At 46.0% G+C, this 20,405-nt stretch overlaps 1 protein-coding gene across 1 annotated transcript in view; it reads left to right on the forward strand.

Moving 5' to 3' along the window:
• The window catches only part of LOC135829639 (uncharacterized), a 200,565-nt gene that overhangs the window by 82,736 nt on the left and 97,424 nt on the right, over nt 1-20,405 (forward strand). The window contains exons 9-14 of the mRNA XM_065342036.1: nt 5,252-5,539; nt 12,344-12,526; nt 13,718-13,832; nt 16,329-16,510; nt 17,117-17,253; nt 18,152-18,329. Of these exons, the coding sequence (XP_065198108.1) occupies nt 5,252-5,539; nt 12,344-12,526; nt 13,718-13,832; nt 16,329-16,510; nt 17,117-17,253; nt 18,152-18,329 (1,083 nt within the window). The remainder of the gene's footprint in view (nt 1-5,251; nt 5,540-12,343; nt 12,527-13,717; nt 13,833-16,328; nt 16,511-17,116; nt 17,254-18,151; nt 18,330-20,405) is intronic.

A 20,405-nucleotide genomic window follows, 5' to 3' on the forward strand; every position in this document is an offset into this window, starting at 1 on the left:
TTCTGACGAAGACGAGGCAAGGCGCCTTGATATGCTGTTGTATGGAACTGCTAAATCCACCCCAACAACACCAGACGCAGGTAGGAGCTTGTCAGCTTCTGCAGTCGATGACGCGTATGTGCCAGGGACTCATGGCAAGAGATCTGCTGCAGCTTCCGTTGACCTGGGAGATGAGGAAGTGTATGTCGAGGATTCCACTGACATTGCTACAGAGGGCCAACAAGCTGGAGCGAAAAAGAAAGCGAAGAAGAGGAACCAGAGCACACAGGGCCTCCAGGAAACAGGGTTGCTAATGGTCCAGGCCTTTGGTGAAACGCAAAGAGACCTTCAGGGAAACCAGCAGGAGTTTACAGCTGCGATAATTCAACAGCAGCAGGAAGCTATGCATACCCTGGTGCAGAACCAAAGCGAACAGCAGCAGAGGACCACGCAAGCCCTTATTCAGAGCCAAATGGCTTTCCAAGCCAAGCTCTTTGGAGATATGATGTCGCGTGACAAAAAGAATGATTGAACGGGACTAGAGGGACAGTGTCGCCAGTCCCAATACTCTTCTGTTTCTGGCACAATTTTTTTCATGTAGACACAGTGTTTTTTTCAATTTCTCTCCTGTGTTCGTGTTTTGGATGCAGTGCTTCTAATTTTCCCGTTATGTTCTCTGCGACACTACTCTGGACTGTTTGGATAACTATCCTCTGTTTTCCAGTGTACTATAGCCACTCTATTGTTTTTACGTGTGACGTGTTCTATCCCGTAGTACTATGCTTTCAACGTCCGGTGTATTGCTAGTCTCAGTACACCAGGAATGTCAAATGGTGTGCGTGTGCGCGCATGCGTGTGTGTGTGTGTGCATGCATGACAAAGAGAGTGCGTGTGGGTGATTTGATAAGTCTCCAGCTCTATTCTATATCATTCACGCTGGAACTGCTGCTGCTGCATAGCCCCAAGTCTGAAAACTTGGCAACTTCACGCCTGCACCTGACTCTTGCGCTATGATACGCGTCGCGTATGATACCCCTCAGAATTTCCCACCTTGCTCCCCCTTATGTTCTGGCTGCCCGTGTTGGAGCCATCAGTTGCCTGATGATTGTAGTAATACGTGAAACTCAGAGTTGTAACAAAGCTTCCAATCTCTCTCTTGTGTAGTCTCAGTACACGCATCCAAGTACCGCATGCAGTGTAGGGTCTGTGCCATAGAAGGGGAAGGGTTAATGATACGCAGAGTGCAAGTGTTGCGGTGCAGGAATTCATGAGTAAATGGCACGGCAAGCGGGATGTGGTTTGGTGTACACGTACACACATTAGGTCAATACTACTATCACGCTAGTGAAAGTAGGAAGGAGAAGCCCGGAGACACAGGCAATTCAATGTTCAGAGATAGAGTTCACACTACACAGGCTACCAAGACGGATTGTGAGCTAGACATTGTTGGAGGAAAGGAGATATGAATACCAAAGCCCATAGCTCTTTGGCCAACGTAGTGGTTGATATTCAGTTTAAATTACGGAGATAGGTGCCAAGGGCATCCCGCATTTGCCCAGCTGGAGAGTGCTGCATGGGAACTAGGGGATGAGGTGCATAGTCCTGGACAATAGGCAGGTAACCTCTCTTTCTGCGCTCGATGATGTTATGGAGACTGCAGCATAGGAGAACAGCTTTGCTCATGAAAGTTGGGTCATTGGAGTTGGAATGTGACACAACTGTGAACCGTCCCTTGAGGCGACCAAATGCACACTCGACAATACGGCGCGCCCGGATTTGTGCAAAGTTGAAACTTGATTGCTGCGGAGTCAAGTTGTCCCCGGCATGAATTTTCATGAGATACGGGCTCAAGGTGAAAGCACTATCACCGATCAAAAATGGTCGAATGTATTTGTTGCCAGCTCTCCAAACAGCTCTGTTCAGCCAGATGCCCTGCTCCACTTTGGTCTTCAGCTCACTCTTGTTGTACACAGCCGCATCTCCGAGTTTACCGGGAGTTCCGACATCAACAAATGTAAAGCATCCTTGATGGTCGACACAGGCAAAAACGATAATGGCAGAGTGCTGCTTATAACACCAGTAAGTGTCACCATGAATCTGTGGCTTCACGATTCTCACAAAGGTAACATCAACCGCACCTCCACACATTGGTAAATTTGACAATTGCTCAAATCCGCGCATCACTTTCGACAGCTGATTTCCTTGAGGAAACGATATGCTATCTCTGGTGACCTCTCCAACAAGAGCTTCCACAACATCATGCACAATGCACGAAGCAGTACTGACACCCACATGGAACAATGCAGCCAATTCATTATACGTTTCGGAGTGGCACAAGTAGTAGAGGGCAATGGCCAGACGTTTGGTACTGGGAATAGTGCGGCGCAGGTGAGTGGATTGCCTCTCAAACAAATGGCCGTATCGCTGTAGAATAAAACAGAATGTCCGCTGCTCCATCCTGAAGTTCGCAATCCATGCTGCCTTCCACCATCTCTTGGACTTCTGTTTTGTGTTCTCCCAGGTGCCAAGCACTTCCTTCTCCCAAAATCCTGCCGCCAAACCAAGTTCATTTTCCGGATGAGCTGTCCACAGTCGTCGCTCAACAGAAATGTTTTCATTCAACATCATGAATAGAAGAACGACAAAGAAAGAGGACGCAGATGCAGGCTCGAGGCAATCAAACAAAACATTGTTTGTCATTTCCATGGACTGCCGAGGAAAAAAATAATTTGGTTGTGTCTGGAGAATATCAATGTCGGACGTATACCCGATAGCTAGCTCGTACAAACGACGACGCCGGCGACCAGAGGCCGATCGGACTGGACCACTCATACTGAGACAAAACTCAACTACATCTACAAGCAGTAGATCTACGTGAACAACATTATTTTCTTCTTCTTCAAATACTAGTTTCGACAAGATGCTTTTGAATTATTTATTTCGTACACAAGCCGGAAAAGTGATCTTCCATTCTGTTACCAGGGTAACTATAACCTTCAAAGCAAAGTCCCGTGATCGACACTTGCAGGTGTGAATGCAGCTTCACTTTATAAGGCCCCGGTCACACCGAAACAAGCTACTTTGGGCTTGTTATCGCTGGCGCTCAGCTGGCTTGCGTGATCCCTGTGACGCGGTCACACCAGACCTTGAGTGCAAAGCTTGAATGGCTTGTTTTTCTTACCCGCCAAATTTTGAATATCTCGAAACACACCAATGTTTGCAAGAAACTGGAGAGCAGAACGTTCGCGATCTAAAACTGTACTTGTTCTAGTGTTCAGTTTTGATGAAGAAGCAAAGGAAGCCCGGATTCTGAATTGCGAAGTCGTGCTCTTTATATTTGTTCGGTGTGCATGGACGCGATGGTTCGGGTGGTGTTTCCTGATGTCGAGCTTTCTGCCCCACCGGTTGCCGTTATTGAACTCAGTTGCAATCCACTCTCTTCTTCGTACCCGGCTTTCTTCATGAATTCGGTCGTGAGTGTGGTGCCTTTTCTTGGCCTCAAACCACAGCTCCGACAATCTACGCAGCAGTCTAGGGGCACAGCGGCAGAAATCCATGGTCGTCGGACGAAATCCAAATCAAACTGAATACAGTGTAGTTGGGGTAGACAGACACACGGTCAAAACCAAAGGCACAGGGATAGCACGGTTCCACGGACACAAGAAAGAACATCAATATCAGTTCATCATGTCAACTAGCTACATGGTGTGCTCCGGAGCTCCAAGCGCACTCAAATTATTTTTTGAATTTCGGCTTTCAGCCGCTTGTACAAGCTGTGGCTGAAACAAGCCGGAAAAAAACGGCTGAGAGTCAGCCACGGCTGAAAGTCGCTTGTAGGACATTTTTCAGCCATTTCCATGGTAATAGTGACGTAAACAAGCGCTTGTTTCGGCTGAACGGCTGAATCGAGCTCGGTGTGACCGCGGCCTAAGCCACTTCATGCCTTCAAGGCAAAGCCACTTTCGGCGTAGTGTGGAATCGGCCTTACCCAGCGGTGTACGTGCCATCTCCACGCTCCACCAGTTCCGCGCCAGCATGATCCCACACACCCTTAGTACCTAGAGTGCCAAACGTCCTCTTTGATGATCAGCTGGCTTAGTTTTTCTCCACCTCTATCCATATTACATCCCTCCCCAACTTCATTTATTACTGCTTTCTATCTGCATTCGCCACCTTTTCATTGGGCAGATCAGCCCGTTTGGTTTGCGAATTAAAATAAACACAACAACGACGACGACGACGACGACGACGACGACGACGACGACGACGACGACGACGACGACGACGACGACGACGACGACGACGACTACGACGACGACGACGACGACGACGACGACGACGACGACGACGACGACGACGACGACGACGACGACGAAGACGACGACGACGACGACGACGACGACGACGACGACGACGACGACGACGACGACGACGACGACGACAACAACAAACAACAAACAACAAATGTGGACATGCCGAGTGAAACGAAAATTTTACAAAGCCTCGGTAACTGATCCAGACCTAAAGAAAATTACGAAAATCTTTAGCCAAAGGTCCGTCGTTTCTTTATTTTCTGCCGATGGCCACTTCCCAGTGATAACGATCAATTATTGCAATTGTCACTAATACGTTTACATCTCGTTGTGGAGATGACTAGGGAGTAGCGCAGTACTGATAATGTTACTTATCCATAGAGCGTACCACATGGTTGGTCAATTAGGTGCTGTCTTTGTTGCTACAGTCGAGCTTAGGCAGTTGGACGATGGTGGCCATCATAGCGACAATTTCAGAAGCATTGGAAGGATAAGCGGCTAAGCAAGGTTCACAAGCGAGTCCCACATAGCATGAGAGCAATACATGTGATTGCAGTCTCCAAATAGAAGTAACTGCAAAAGCTAACTATAAACAACAATCAACGAGGGTAATTTGCTTCCAATACCGAAGCAAATTCATCGAGTTGTAAAAATGTAGTCTAGATTCCTTGGTTGAAATTTATTTAATAGATTCATAGTTTGGGAGAATGAAGTTGAAGACACCACTGCAGCTGTACTTATGGTTAATAAATATGGTGGTAAAGACACACCTTGCAATATGGCGGTAAACACACGCCATTCATAATTTCCTTCACAATTTGCCCTCTTTTGCATTGAAAACGCACTTTCAAAATTGTTGACCTCAATCTTGGAAGTGATATTTCACATTCTAGATTGACAAACAAATAGAAGTGAAACGTAAAAATCTCTATTGACATGTTTTCCTTTCTGCCCTGCAGATCTAATCCAAGTTAGTATCTCCATTTCGCATATAACCAGAACCAGAGTCAGAGCTAATGTCTCATTGAGCGACATCAGCAGCATAAGCAAATGGTGTGTAAACTACTCCCGCACTCACCTAGCAGGTGTTTCGTCACTCGGAGTAACAAAGACAATCTGCACGAACAACATCACTGGCACTCTGGATATCACATCCATCGATACAAATGCTACCTACTCCCTATTTGCTTATGGCTTGAGTCCTGGTGACAGCATCAAACATTGCAAGTCACCATCCACAACAATTCGTGAGTCGTTCTGTTATGTAGTTTTCTCTAACGTGGGTTGGTTTACACAGGGAAAGGGGCAAACAGCATACATGTGCATTTTTGCCAGCTAGCTGGCCTCTGCGTAAACCGCAGACACACCTACACAAAACAGAAAGATACGGATCACAGTAGTAGTGTGGTCTTTGTTCACTCACGGTAGAAGATGGAAGAGCTTAGCGTAGAGTATACATGAGCAAGAAGAAGGGCAGGCCACCTCACACATATACATGTACACGTATGTACCAGACCAACATGATTCAAAAAGTGAACTACTGTGGTTAGCCCTTTCCCAAAGGTGCTAGCCCTTTTTTCGCCCTTTTTGGACCTTTTGGGAAAGCCCAGTTTCTTTCGCCCTTTATAGCGTTTTTTGGTGATTATCGCCCATTTTGAGCTTTTTTAGCTGATAAAGTGCTAAGATCTGTTTGCTCTTGCATGCGATCACAGTTTCCGAGTGCTCGATGGGCCTTGGCACGCCGCTTTTTTGGGGGGACAACAAGTGTTAGTTAGTGAAGCTTGTACACAATGATGTAAAAAGTGGGTTTTTTGAACTAACTTCCTGTTTTGGCCTTTCGTGGACCCATAAAGGGAAAAGTGCGTATTCATTTATCAACTTTGGTTCATATCTGAACATGTATCATGGCTATGCTTCAATGAAAAAAGAGCACTTTTTGCCTGTTTTCACTGAAAAATGTTTTGTTTTTTCACGGCTGAGCGTAGCGAAAGAGTGCAAAAAACGTATTTTTACTCACAAATATTTTCGTGCATTTGCTCTTGTTCTGCGCAACTCCGTTGAACCTGCCATCGTGGTCTTTGTTTTTCCTCGTGGTAGTTGAAGTTTTCAAGTGCTCCAGTTTTTAGTTTCCACTCGCAGCCACACAACACCACAACTCATCTTATTATTTTTTCAGAGTAGATCTACAGTGTAATAGTCCAGGAGAAAGAAACGACAGTGCCGTGCATCGTCTATAATGAATCGGTCCAGCCTACAAAAGGTCCACATCGCCTGATTGGGCCTGCAAGCTGATGTACCAGTAACCTGACGTTTTTGGGAGCTGCAGATCGATCTGCGAAAGGCGGAAACAGCTAAAACGAGCTGAGCGTAATCCGCCACACACCAGCAAGTTTGGTACCAGGCGGAGCAGAGTCACCGTCAACAGCTACACAAATCAGGGCGTTTCGGACGACCAGCAAGATTGCGGAAGTAAAATTTAGTTGACAAAACAATTGGTCACTCAGTTCCGACATGTCGAGTCGACACCTACCGGTACCGCAACCATACTCCTCAAAGGCTTCAGCGAGTCCTTGAGAGTTTTCCGTGGGCGCAGTGATGAGATCGAGAGTCTACGGAGATGGTGATGAGCGCTGTCGATCACAACATCGTGTCCCAAATGGTGGCGAAGCTCCTGGCACAGGTGACACCGCAGTCATACTGAAGTAGTTGTCTGATATCGTGGCGAAGGGCAGCAAGATCGTAGCTGTCTGTTGACAACACCAACCGGAGTTCACTGGGACAGCCAGCCAGTTTTCGGACCGCACATGGACCGGAGAGAAAAGATAAGTATCAGTACTTGAGACTGTGGATGTTTTTTCGATAATTTACGAAGTACATAATCATGTAGTTGACACGATCGAAAGGGGTGTACATGCCGTCGTATTCAAGGGAGCAAACAAACGCCCAACCCGTACCGCCCTAGGCCCTACACAGAATGTTATGGATGTGCAGAGCAATGTACATGACTGTATCGTGTTTGTAGAGGCAACCATGAACAACAAGAGTAGTAAGTTTGTCAGTCTGAGTACAAAAATCGGGCAACAATGGCATGGCAGTAAATGTTGTCAAAGTCAAACATCGTGCAAAATGCTAGTAGATTTCCGGCCAGGTGTAATCGGGGTGTAACAGATTTCGACGTTCGCAGCCATCGGACACACAAGGGGGGACAATTGGCCGGCAGGACGAGACAAATGTTTGTTTGTTTTTTCACGGGTGGGGCCCACCAGACATGGTTCCGGAAGAAATTCACGCAAAAGTTGACTGCTTGCTGACTTCAAACTTGTGTTCCTGAGGTGCCCATCCACCTCACTCACGTCAGATTATTACTTCCTCTGTTAACAAAAACTTCGTGATGGAATTTTGAGGGGCTGATTTGGGCACAAACTGCCGTGAAATGAGTCGCAATCACTTTCTTGGCCTTCCCTGGCATGCCACGACAGAGGTACGATGCAAGGAAAGTGACCTTTTACAACAAGCCGAGTCGAATCGATGGTTGCGCTGTGGAAACATAGGTGATGACAGTCATGGCGAGCGAAACTGAAATACCACTTCTCCGAAGGGGATATTGCGTTGCTTGGCTTCTCTGTCACTTTAGCACTGAGTAAGTTGGAGAGTGATAGAGAGCGATGAAACGGAGCAGCGAGCCCACACAATGAGGGAGTGAACAAGGAGCTGCTCCGATCGCACAGCTCAATGAAAATAATTCTGAACTCAAGATCTTGTTCAACCTGCGCAAAGTCCAGATTCGAATGCTCATGACCATGCATTCTTTCAGAAGTCCGCTGTCCGATGCGAGTCTCATGGCTAAAGAAAGTCGACTGGACTTGCTAGCCGCTGCCGTTCTGTGCTGGCAGGGGAATCCAATAGAGAAAATGGAATCAGTTTGGCTGTGCCTTTACTCCTCGTTTCGCGGAGTTCGGACAGCGAAGATGAAACCAAGGAGTCGTAACATATTTTTCACGACTCCCTGGTGGAAACAAGTAATCGCCATTGCGGCGAATCACGCAGCTTGAAAGCCAACTTACTTGAACGACGGCGACATCAAGGTCAGCGGAGTGTGATCAAAGAAGCCGAGGCAAGGCTGAAACGAGCTGAACAACGACTCGAGAGAGATGACGACTCGCGTACAGCAGATGATGACTCGCGTGCAGCAGATGACGACAGCGACGCAGGTCAAAATTGAATCGAGCTAAAGCGACGCAAACTGAACTCTCTGCTCATTCCGCCAACAGTTTCTCTTGTAAAGACGCTGTACATAGGCTGAATCACCCTCGTCCAGTGATTTGCAGTCGATACAAACTGTTCTTGATCTGTTCTAAGCGTTTTCATATCCATCAAAATCCCTCACGAAGTTTTTGTTAACGGAGGAAGTAGTAGTATTATTCACACATTTCTACCGAATGAGTACGCGGCTAAGCAGTACAGGGAGCCAGCATATGTTCTCTCAGCATAAAAGCAAGCAAAGAATAAGGAGTACATGGGCAATGGAAACAGTTCCAAAGTACAGCCTGGAATTGTATGAGTGCAAACAAGTACGACAATAGTCATGGGCTATTGCAGCAAGCGACAGCAACACAACAGATAATGGGACAGCAACCTCAGGGGGGCATGCGATGTTGACCAGGGGTGGGAAGCAGTACTGTCCAGGTGTCCTTCGTCCAGAGAGTAAGACTAGGGTTCCCAAACACGCTCAATATAAGTGTACGTTCCAGACGGAGCGATAACTAAAGCGGCAGGTAGCGCGTAGTCCTCACTCGGTCGCTGCAGTCTGCAATGTGCGAGGTGAGGTAACATGATGGCACACTACACAACTCCACTGATGTGACGCCAAACAAATTCATAGAAGTTAAGCCACCACTGTGTAAGGTGTGCGAGACACCCCAGTCAGCTACCAGGCCAAGTCAACTGGTTAAAGCTTTACGTATCTTGATCTCTCTTGTGCATGACTTCCTTATGTTTTCGGTGTTGAATCTTAATGAAGTATTTATATATGTTTACCTCTTGCTGTCCTTTCAGTACTAAGCCAGTACCTAGGCCGTGGAACAGACACCGGATCACCCACGACTGGACATGATGCAAGCGATTGGGAACGGCCTTGTGTGGTGTATAAATGGGTAACCCGGCTTGCCATTATTAAGTGTGTATGTGAGTGATGACGGAGTGAGTAAGAAGCCCGATGGGCAGTGATGACACATGATTGCGTAGGGCTTGATGCCTTAATCACGGAGAAGCCCAATGGGCATTGAGGACACAAGATTGTGTATCGCTTGATGCCATGATGAGGGAGAAGCCCAATGGGCCGTGATGGCACATGATTGTGTATGGCTAGATGCCATGATGAGGGGGAGGGAGAAGCCCGATGGGGCAGTGATGAGTATGGCTTTGTGCCATGATGAGGGAGAAGACCGATGGGCAGTGATGACACATGGTTGTGTTTGGCTTGATGCCATAATGAGGGAGAAGCCCAAATGGGCAGTGATGAAACATGGTTGTGTATGGCTTAATGCCATGATGAGGGAGAAGCCCGATGGGCAGTGATGGTACATGGTTGTGTATGGCTTGATGCCATGATGAGAGAGAAGCCCGATGGTCAGTGATGACACATGATGGTGTATGACTTGATGAACGATCATGTGGTTATGAATGATTACAGACATGTTGAAACCAAGAGAGAGAGAGAGAGTGAGAGTTGCATAGAGGTATGTGGTTTTTTAATGTCTCGGTAACGGTTTTCACCCCGTTTTTGTCTGGGCACGCGGAGGAGTGTACGTGCACGGGCAGTACGTGTGTGTACAGTATGTGTGTGTGTACAGTACGTGTAGGTCCAGTGAGTGTGTGTGTGTGTACAGGATGTGTGTGTGTACAGTGAATGTGCGTAATGGTGCATGTGTGTGCAGTAAGTGTGTGAGGGGCGGACGTGTGCATTCGATACAGGATTCCTTCTCTTGCAGGAACTGAACGGACATCCAGCCCAATCACGGCAGTACAGCACCTCACATTGAATTTACTGGCAGTACTACTCCATGATGTAGCACTCGCAACCTAGCAGGGGAACTTTCGGGCATTTCGCAGAGATTTTGTCTGCTCGGAGTGCACCGCTGATTATGTTATCCTGGCTGATGTGTGCTCGCCCGGTTGCCACCCGACCCAACCTGGCCTACTAGTGAGCACCCCAGGGCAAGTCTTGCCGGGTCTCCATAATGTTCATAGTAACTATACACTTGGCCACAGATGGTGGTCACAGTGCCCAAGACTTAGGCACACTGGCGCCATGCGCCACACTGCTCGTTTTCCTTGTCCAAATCTATGTGCGCTGCTCTCCTATTGGCCTCACTATCCTTTGCATCGTGAGTGTGATTGCTCTGGTAGACCACTACCCCATGTACTGAACAGTCGCTTTGTGAGTGAAAAGTTTTGTTTTTTCACTGCTGAGCGTAGCTAGCGAAAGAGTGCAAAAAACGTATTTTTCACTCACAAATATTTTCGTGCATTTGCTCTTGTTCTGCGCAACTCCGTTGAACCTACCATCGTGGTCTTTGCTTTTCCTCGTGGTAGTTGAAGTTGCCCGCCCACCCACCCTGGTTTCATGTGAGTCGTCCGCTGTTCTTCTTGACAATCTATGCCTATGTGTGTGGCTTATGATTATGACATACACCGGTTATTACATACCATTTCTTGCTATCCATATTCTTGGGTCCGACTAGCAGCGGGTTAGGAATTAATGAAATAGAAAGGGTTTTTGGCCGAAAGGCGTGTTTTTCCTCTAGCCCGGTTGAGCGGTCGCGGCTAGGAATGTAGGGAGTCATTGTTTTCAGGCGCTCCCCTGCTGCCCAGTCACCCATGCTCACCACTCGCCATGCTGTTTCACTTGATTTCACGACCTTTTCTCCCGCTTGCTGGCGGTTCTTTGATGGATTTAGATGTTTTTCGGCTATTTATCTATTATGTGGCTGCGAGTGTGTTTTTTTGCTTCTACTCATTTCTGGAAAACCACCACGGTGGTGAGTGTGATTGCTCTGGTAGACCACTACCCCGTGAGTGTGATTGCTCTGGTAGACCACTACCCCATGTACTGAACAGTCGCTTTGTGAGTGAAAAGAGCATTTTTTCAGCATATTTTGAGGGACGCGAAAAGCACTAAGTGCGAATCAAGAGAGCACCTTTGGGAAAGGGCTAACTGTGGTGAATGGGGCCGCGGGATAATTAACCAGCCCGAAGCAGCCAGAAAAACCTCCTAGGACCCCGGCGGAGGCACAACCCTGATCGGAAAACCGCTTAGCATAACCCCATAAGCTAAATGAACAAAACGTAGCCTGCAGGACCTACGCAGAAGTGAGAATAGAGGGGAGGGCGGGTGGGAAACTAAACGAAAAGAGAAAGACCATAAAAAGAGAAAAATTTGAGAACACTGACAAAAAAACAGCTAACGCAATCCTGGTGCCGTTACTATGGTGGAAATGCTGGCAAAAAATACATTTTTAGTTTCATTCGCTACGCTAAGCCGACGAAAAATAACACTCTTATTAAATTGAACCACAAGCAAACTTTTTTGACAGTGAGTGATTCATATACAACGTGTAGATACACAAGGCTGCGCGTTTGGATTTCCAGATGGTTCTCCCCGCAGCTAACGTGAATGTTTCCAATTTTCGGCTAGAAGAATAAAAAAGAGTCTGTGGGGTGCACTCAATGGGAGAATTCTCTGTTCCAATTGAATATTCCCGAATCATTGGTGTTTTGCAGCCCATGATTGTCTTGCCGGTGTGCCTTCATTATTATTTCTAACTGGTTTGAGGCATGATTGTCAACGTTTTACAAGTAAAATAACATAGTTTTCTTGATTTGTCTGATTTGAGTGATTTCCGTGATATGAATGGTGTGTGAAATGCCAGTGGTCTTGCATTACTGTGCGCATTACAATTTTGTTCTCCCTTTCGATCTCATTAATGCATTCTCCTGATAGATCACTGGTTGGAGTGAGATTAATGCTTGAACTTTCGTTTTCAATGCAGTTGGTACAACTTGCCCGACACCAACCGTTCTCAATGGCATTCTCGTACCGTCGCCATTTCCCAACATGATCGGTAGTAACTACACTGTGACGTGTAACACAAGATATGTCATGCTTGGACAGTCATTTATCACATGCAATGACAGCCAGCAATGGTCTCCCGCAGTCCCAACGTGTCATTTAGGTAAGACACTGCAGAAGGTCGTTTGAGTGAATGACAGCTGGATTTGACTTGTTGTGGTGAATCCGAAGAAATTAGTTATAAACATGAATGTGGGAGAATTTTCTGCAGTGATCTTGGAATATTGAACGATTTTATTTTTCTATGGTACAACGCTGAGCAGTGTTGCCTTAGTTTGGGTGCTCTTCGAACTTAAAAGAACAAAACTGTGCTGAACTGTACGTAAATAATTTAAGAGGAGATAAAAAAATTATGTAGTTATGATTAGGATGAAGGCCGCTGACAAAACGCAACTAAGGTACTTGTTCAACGTGTATGTGTATTTTATAACAATAATATTGAAACCCAGACTCGATTTTCTCATTCACGTCATCAGTGGGGAAAGATATGGAACTAAAGGATACAAACCAATGAAATTGAGGTTAAGTAATAGAAAGGTGTTAGAAATGCCGCTGAACTGTATGTGAATGCAAGTACAGCTGCAACACAATGCTGTTCTGCTGTAGACCTCCTCATTTTTTGGCATCGGTAGTCAATGTTTGGTTTGGGTTGTCGGGTTGAACTCCCGGCAGCTCTCGCTCTCGCGAGAGACTTTTGGTTCATTGACAATGTTTCCAGACAGACGAGTTACTACCAGATGAATTACTTGAATAAACCGAAAGCAACTATATTTACGGAGCGCAGTAAGAATGACTCGTCCCTCAGAGCAGGAACGTTCAACGCTCGTTCCTTGAAAAGCAACATCAGGGAAATTACAATAATACAAGATTTGGAACAATACAGGCTTGACAAGTTCGGACTTACGGAGACCTGACTGGACGGAGCCGGTGTAGACACAAACGACAACGGACATGTTCTGTATCGTTCGGGTGGCTCGTCTTTCGGGGAGGCCTAACAAATCTAAGAACACTGGACCAAGTCAAAATAGACCTAGTCCCCTAATGGCAGTACTCAACATACCGATGTAAACCTGCTTGCTATACATAGAACAGCTTATCCCTTCCCAATCTGTCGGACACCGGCCTTTGCATCATCTCCCATCATGTTCTTTTTATATTGTATCGGGATGACGTTCATACTGTAGCTCACCAGTGTGCGGGCGTTGGGGGTTTGTGGCCAAGAATTGAGTGGATCCACAATGTGCTCACTCACCTCTTTTCTCTGTGATCTAAATCCTTGCCTTTGCCAATGCAGAGAAGCCTGACCCTCCAGCTCAGCTTAAACTTCTTGATAACGTACCTGATTTCATTGAGGTTGAATGGGTTGAACCCACCACCAACAATGCTCCTATCACGGTCTACGGCATAGAGTAAGCGTTAAGCCTTTTTGTTTAGAAAATTTAACTCGGATACTGAACCAGTAGATATAATGAAAATAGAAGAAATCACATGGTCACAAGTTATAATATTATAACAGCTATCTACAACTGCAACAAGATAATATGCAGTCAGAAAGTGCGAGAACAGGGCACAAACCTGACAGGCTACTGAAACAGTCAACGACCTGAGACCTAGTTCAAACACAACTCCAGCGCGCAAACCAAGACCTTTACAAATTGGAAGGCTCAAGGGTGCTGTAAGGCTTTGCTGCTTCGAATTGTAGTTAGACAGTATTGTTCTGTTGTTAACTGGTCTGTTCATCGTCCTGTAACTGACGGCATTCTCTGTTGCCGTAAGACGTAGCTTGTGCACATTTTCGATGCACTCACCTACCCCTCATTGGTCCTACCAGAACCTTGAACCTTCCAAGATGGAAGGCTGTTGGTGTGCGCACTGGATATGTGTTGGGGCTAGATCTTAGGTCGTGAATGTCGCAGTATCCTGTCAGTTTCGTGACCTGTTATCGAACTGTCTGACTTAAGAGAGCATGTCTGAGAAAACCAGAACATATGTGCAAGTCGATCTCTCAGATTTTGCGCAAATTTTGCAGGTAGGTTTGCTTTGGGGTGTAGATCGACATTCCAAAGCCCGCGCAAAATCGTTTGAAGGGAGCCATGAAATTGGCATACCCCTCAATATTGGCCCAATATTGGCACGATTTATGGGTCTACAAACGAGCCACGGCACAGCGTACAAGAACAAGCTACGAAAAAAACTCCATCAAGCCAACATTACCTCACCTTAGAAGAGTTCTTGCGGCAGCATCACTTAGCCACGCCAACATCCCAGAAGACGAGGGCAATCATCCCTTGACGCCACAAATGATCGTCTTGAAAATAGCCAAATTACAAGCGCTGATAAAACAGCGAGCTACGTCCTCAATTAGCAAACACTATACACCGGCAGATAGTAGAACACCTCTTCTAACCCTGAGGACATGTCCCCATCATCCTTTTTGGGTTTTCTTGAAATACACAATTTTGAATTTTTCCACTCGACCATTCTGAAATACGTCCAAACTCATACCTGCGCAGGTAAGCTCGCCCCTCCGCGACATCTAGTCAGCAATTTCTACTCCAACACCACTCCCAACGCTGCAGAACAAAATGTATTGTTGACTCTGACAAGGAAACGCAGCGGTGATCACTTGTCACTCCAAACGACAAGCTTCTTCTTGCAAAAAGGATGATGGGGGACATGTCCTCAGTGCTAGAAGAGGTGATCTACTATCTGCCGGTGTATAGTGTTTGCTAATTGAGGACGTAGCTCGCTGTTTTATCAGCGCTGTTAATTTGACTATTTTTAAGATGATCATTTGTGGCGTCAAGGGATGATTGCCTTCGTCTTCTGGGATGCTGGCGTGGCTAAGTGGAGCTGCCCCAAGAACTCTTCTAAGGTGAGGTAATGTTGGCTTGATGGAGTTTTGTTCGTAGCTTGTTCTTGTACGCTGTGCCGTGGCTCGTTTGTAGACCCATAAATCGTGCCAATATTGGGCCAATATTGAGGGGTATGCCAATTTCATGGTTCCCTTCAAAAGATTTTGCGCGGGCTTTGGAATGTCGATCTACACCCCAAAGCAAACCTACCTGCGAAATTTGGGCGAAATCTGAGAGATCGACTTGCACATATGTTCTGGTTTTCTCAGACAGGCTCTCTGAATAATATCTCTTTACAGTCGTGGATAATTGCATGTCTGTGATTTCTTCTATTTTAATTTAATTAACTTCAAGTAGAAGATTGTTTAATTTGGTATGGTGTATGCTGGTATTTGAATGCGTGGTGAAGGGAAAACTGGAACACAGCTCTTCACTATTTGGATGATCTGCTGATAGGAATGAGAGGCCATGTGAATCCGTGTGTTCAGTGCATCAACACCAATGTTCTATTCATGCAGTTGTAATTGTTCCTGTATGCATCTAACTAACTAACGTTGTTTAATTAAGGAGCTGTTATCACTGGAACCGCTTACCAGTACATTCTACTTCGGGCTAGTTGCACGCTTGGGCTTGGATCTGATTTACGGAAAAATACATCATACAGATACTGTACGCGTACACAAAACTAGCAAGGCAAGATGCGTTAAGATCCGTGCAGGTAGGAGGAACAATTACGAAATCTCTGTCATATTGTTCAACTCATTTACTTTGAAGTTCATGCATAGTAAATCATGCTCGAATGTAAGTCGCGCCCCATAACTGGCATTGAAACAATCTGGTTGAAACTTCTACACCGGGAAATATGACTGTGACCATATCCTGTTTCACCATCCATGCAAGGAGAGTCTGTCTACCTGGTGTTGAGTACTCCGTGGACAGAGCAACCTTTCATTAACACACGTTGCAGGTATTATTGACGGGAGAATATCATAGATGTTTATGTTGCTTCATGTAAGGCACCTTCATGTTAATGTGATCTTCTCACTCCAGGTTTTCTTATACTGACTGTTTGAGTCAGACCATTACTAACCTAACCCAAGTTCATCCCTCTTTACGGAAGGTAACAATTGGAGTAGAGCCAAGCCAGAACTATACTGTTCGCATTCGTGCTACTAACAGTATCGGAACTGGAGACTACAGTACCCAGCTTTCTGTGATCACTAAGGAACAAAGTACGTACCCATATACCTCCTTTGCTTGGGTCCTGTAAACGTCTGTGGTGGTCCTTAGGTCATCTTTAGCATGTGTTATTTTGGCGATGGTCTAAGTTTTGCGACAATCCTTATATTTCTCAGCATGACATGTCACTTGACTAGAGACTGTTATTTATTTTAAGTTTTATACTATTATACTTTACACAATAATGAGGGACCTGAAAGAGGCAAAGACAAATAGAATGACAACAAAGGAGTAGTAAGTGCTGCAAGAGCTCTGCTGGTCAGGCGGAGTGCACTCCTCCCACCTACCATCATTCCAGTTTCGGAATCACCATGGACTGTGCCGGCCAAGGGGTTATACTATGAATAATAGTCTTATGATCTGAAAATGCTACAGAAATGGGAAAGAGAAGATAAAAAACATATATAAATTGACATTATCGGCTTAGTCTGTCTCCTCCAAAATTGGTATGATGCGAAGGTGGTCAAGATATCATAGCCAAAGTTGCCTGCCTTACAGAATAAATCAAGTTGCAGTTATGTAATATGTCTTCACTTAAAGTCAACAAGACATTACTGAAAACAAAATTTCTTGTATATTTGTCTGTTTGCTTTGCACAGACCCAGCTGCTCCACCGCAAAATGTGTCAGTTCAGATACTCGCCCCTGACAGTGCGGTCATTTCCTGGTTACCAATTCCATGCAAAGAACAGAATGGCAAAATCATTGCATACGAAATCGAATACAACCTCACAATGGTATGCGTTTCATGCGTATCTGGGTATGTGTGTGTGGTGATGGTGGGGTGAGGGGTGGAGGTGGGGGGGGGGGGGGAGGAGGGGTCGAGGGTACGAGAGAGAGAGCATAGATGCGGTCATTTCCATAAGCAGTTGATACAGTTTCAGTGGTGTCAGCCCTATCCGAGAATGCATGCTCACATACAGAATGCAAGGAGAACATCGCTATTTGAACTCGGATGGTGAGCCAATATAGTTATGATGAAGAAAGGAAAAGTCCTAGAGGGCAACATCGCTATTTTGCACATTTTTAAAACTAGGATGGTGAGCCAGTAATGAAAGTAAAGTTGTTGTTGTTTTTGTTGTTGTATATTATTTTAATATTTTCCCCAACTGACCTGCAGCCGCATGGGGCTACCGTGTGGTGAGTTGGTGCTGGTGGGGCCTACCATGCTCAACCGACCAGATGTTTCTGCAGTTATACTGTACTGGTATCTTGTACTTGTAAGATTGTTCCTAAATTCTTGAATGCATGTAGTTTTCAGTATTTGCTATCGGTTCACCCATTGTCTGTGAAGCAGACTACATCAGTCATTAATAACTTCTAATGGAGAAGTCGCGATATTCCAGTGCTACACCAGATAGAGATTAAAGCTCATGAGTTAATGCAATCTCTCCAGCCTTTTGCGACGATTGCCCAGACAATTACCAATTGGAGAATTTTGATGAGTACATGTATCATATCTCGCATGCTCTGAATCTATTATTATCGAAGTTGCTGCCACGTTTAGTCGCAGCTACAATTTTGCTCTGATTGTGTTGAATATATTTTATAACCCCTCCACTGAAAGGGTATGACTATGCATAAGTATTACGTCTCGTGTTCATTTTCTCCCTTGTCCTTAACTCTGTTTTACAGGTTCGTCAAACCGATCACCGCCTGCAGAATGCATATGGCACTGTGAATGTCGCGCTTGTCGAGTCTGGAATGACTTCTGTATATACTACTATCTCTAGATTGGAAGCCTACACTACGTACAAGTTCCGTGTGAGAGGTTCAACAGTGCGTGGGTTTGGCCCCTACAGTGATTTCGTCCGTAAGTATTCGCTCTCTGGTACAAAAATGTTGATGTCGGATATCAGGAACCATGCATACCAGTACACCGAAACCTTCTACAATGTCTAAGAGTATCGGTTTATGGCAGATATTCTTGTCCCCCCCCCCCCTTCCGGCTGGTTTTTCAAGTAGCCTTTTGCCATCGAGACCACCGATCTGCCCATCGTGGGCCGACATCTTCTTGCCCGCTAAGGGAACGCAAACAGCCACTGAGGCCAACAATCCTCCCACCCAGTCTTCATATGACTGCCTGTCATCAGGCCACAAATCATACAGACAGAAAAGGAGTTTGGCCCAAATAAAATAGCCTTAGAAAAAATGGTACCCCGGTCCCCGCAAATCACAATGAGCTAGATTCGTGATCGTAGCTGCAATTGCAGTGAATTGCTCAATGGTGATCTAAGGAACCTGATGGATGCCAACACAAACATTGGCTTCGTCACCTCTCTCTGACCCACGAGGCACATGTGATAATTTGGTCAGCGCAAGTACTGCGGAGATTTGTTCCAAATTGTGCTAACAGGCCATTTGCTAACTGCCTCCGTCCTGCGGATTGCCCTGCTGACAGAGGATTGACTCTAAATGGCTGGTAATCGCATGTTCTTTCCACTGTTAGAGCAAAGGGTGACCCACATGGTCTCAGAGTATTCAGAAATTCCACACAGCTGCCCAATATCAACGGACAAATTGCCTCCGTATTACTCTCGAAGTCAAGGTGGACTGGATGTTTCACATTGGTCTCTGCCTGGCCTTGGTGTCCCCAAATAGTGCCTGTATTTGGAGAGAAGGACGTGGTGTCACGCTGTGGAGCAGGATCGCTTATTTTCCTTTTCCGCAGTATCACTCTGTCTGACCTCCTTGACAGCTCTAACTTCTACAGCACAGCTGGCAAAATTGTGGAGAAATGCTTACAGGCTGAATGACTTGATACTTGAGTGCCTGACGACTGCTCCTGGAGCACACCAGAAGCCCGTCGAACTGTGTATTGAGCAGGCTGTGGTGTTTCTTGCAGTTTTGCAGGTTGAAAGATTCAGGCGGCTTCTCCTGTGCTCCAGACGCAGTCGTGGGTTAGTCAAATTTCAAGTTATTTCCAGGAGGCTCGAGCTCCGACGTTCAGAGCAGAAACTTTCTTCGCAAGTTACCGCCGATGTCGCAACATCTTCGTTTGTACTTTTATCCCTCGCCCGGAAAGGAGACTACATCGTTGGGGGTGACAGCGTTTCGAATGACAAATGGCCCTTAGCTTTGTTTTCATAACTCCATGTGCGAAAATGACTCGCGCTGTTGCCTGGTGCTCACGATTTTCTGTGCTGAATGCAGGGTGTCTCAGTAAGTTGCTATAAAGGTTTAACCCTTTAGGGTCCACAATTATTTCAAGAAATGCACTGCATACGCGAGCCCGGGTACTTATCTGGTCGTAACTTTGGTGTCCTTTGGCCGATTTTGGTGATCTTGGGCTTTCTGGAAAGCTCTTGGCCAGAGGAGCACAGCGATAGCCAGCAAAACATCACTCGATCCACATAACCAGCGCCGCAGCGCGATACGGCGCTCCAAAGCCAGCATTGCGAGCGCCCAACTCAAATTCTCTGCCATTTCAACAAATTGCATCGCAGATTGCTCAATTGTTTTTACTGGAGAGCTGAGAAACATGCCTTTGCGATGACGTGAACTATCTGTAGCTGCGTTGGCCGCGAGTCAGGGAAAACCCCTAAAAACGAGTTCAAAATGCACGCGCTCGAGTTGACTCTGCTGAGCGAATTTAGTTTGAGTCTCATATCTCCGCTCTCCGAACTCGGATCACTTTCAGGTTTTTTTGAGCCGATAGCTGAGACAATTCTAATGTCGATAGCCCTTTCGATTGTCCGATTTGGTCAAGGAACGGCCGAGTTACGCCAGGTTGCGCTTTGAAAAGTATGCACTGTACACTGGTACGGATATATCCGTACTATGGGCCTCAAAGGGTTAACCTGGAGAGCACTATAATAAGAGGTACTTTCCATACAAAATCTTCCTCATCCTACTCAAGCTCATCTGATGGGGTGATTTCCCCGAAAGG

This window comes from Sycon ciliatum, chromosome 13 (genome assembly GCF_964019385.1).
Source record: "Sycon ciliatum chromosome 13, ocSycCili1.1, whole genome shotgun sequence".
In the NCBI taxonomy this organism is placed as follows: domain Eukaryota; kingdom Metazoa; phylum Porifera; class Calcarea; order Leucosolenida; family Sycettidae; genus Sycon; species Sycon ciliatum.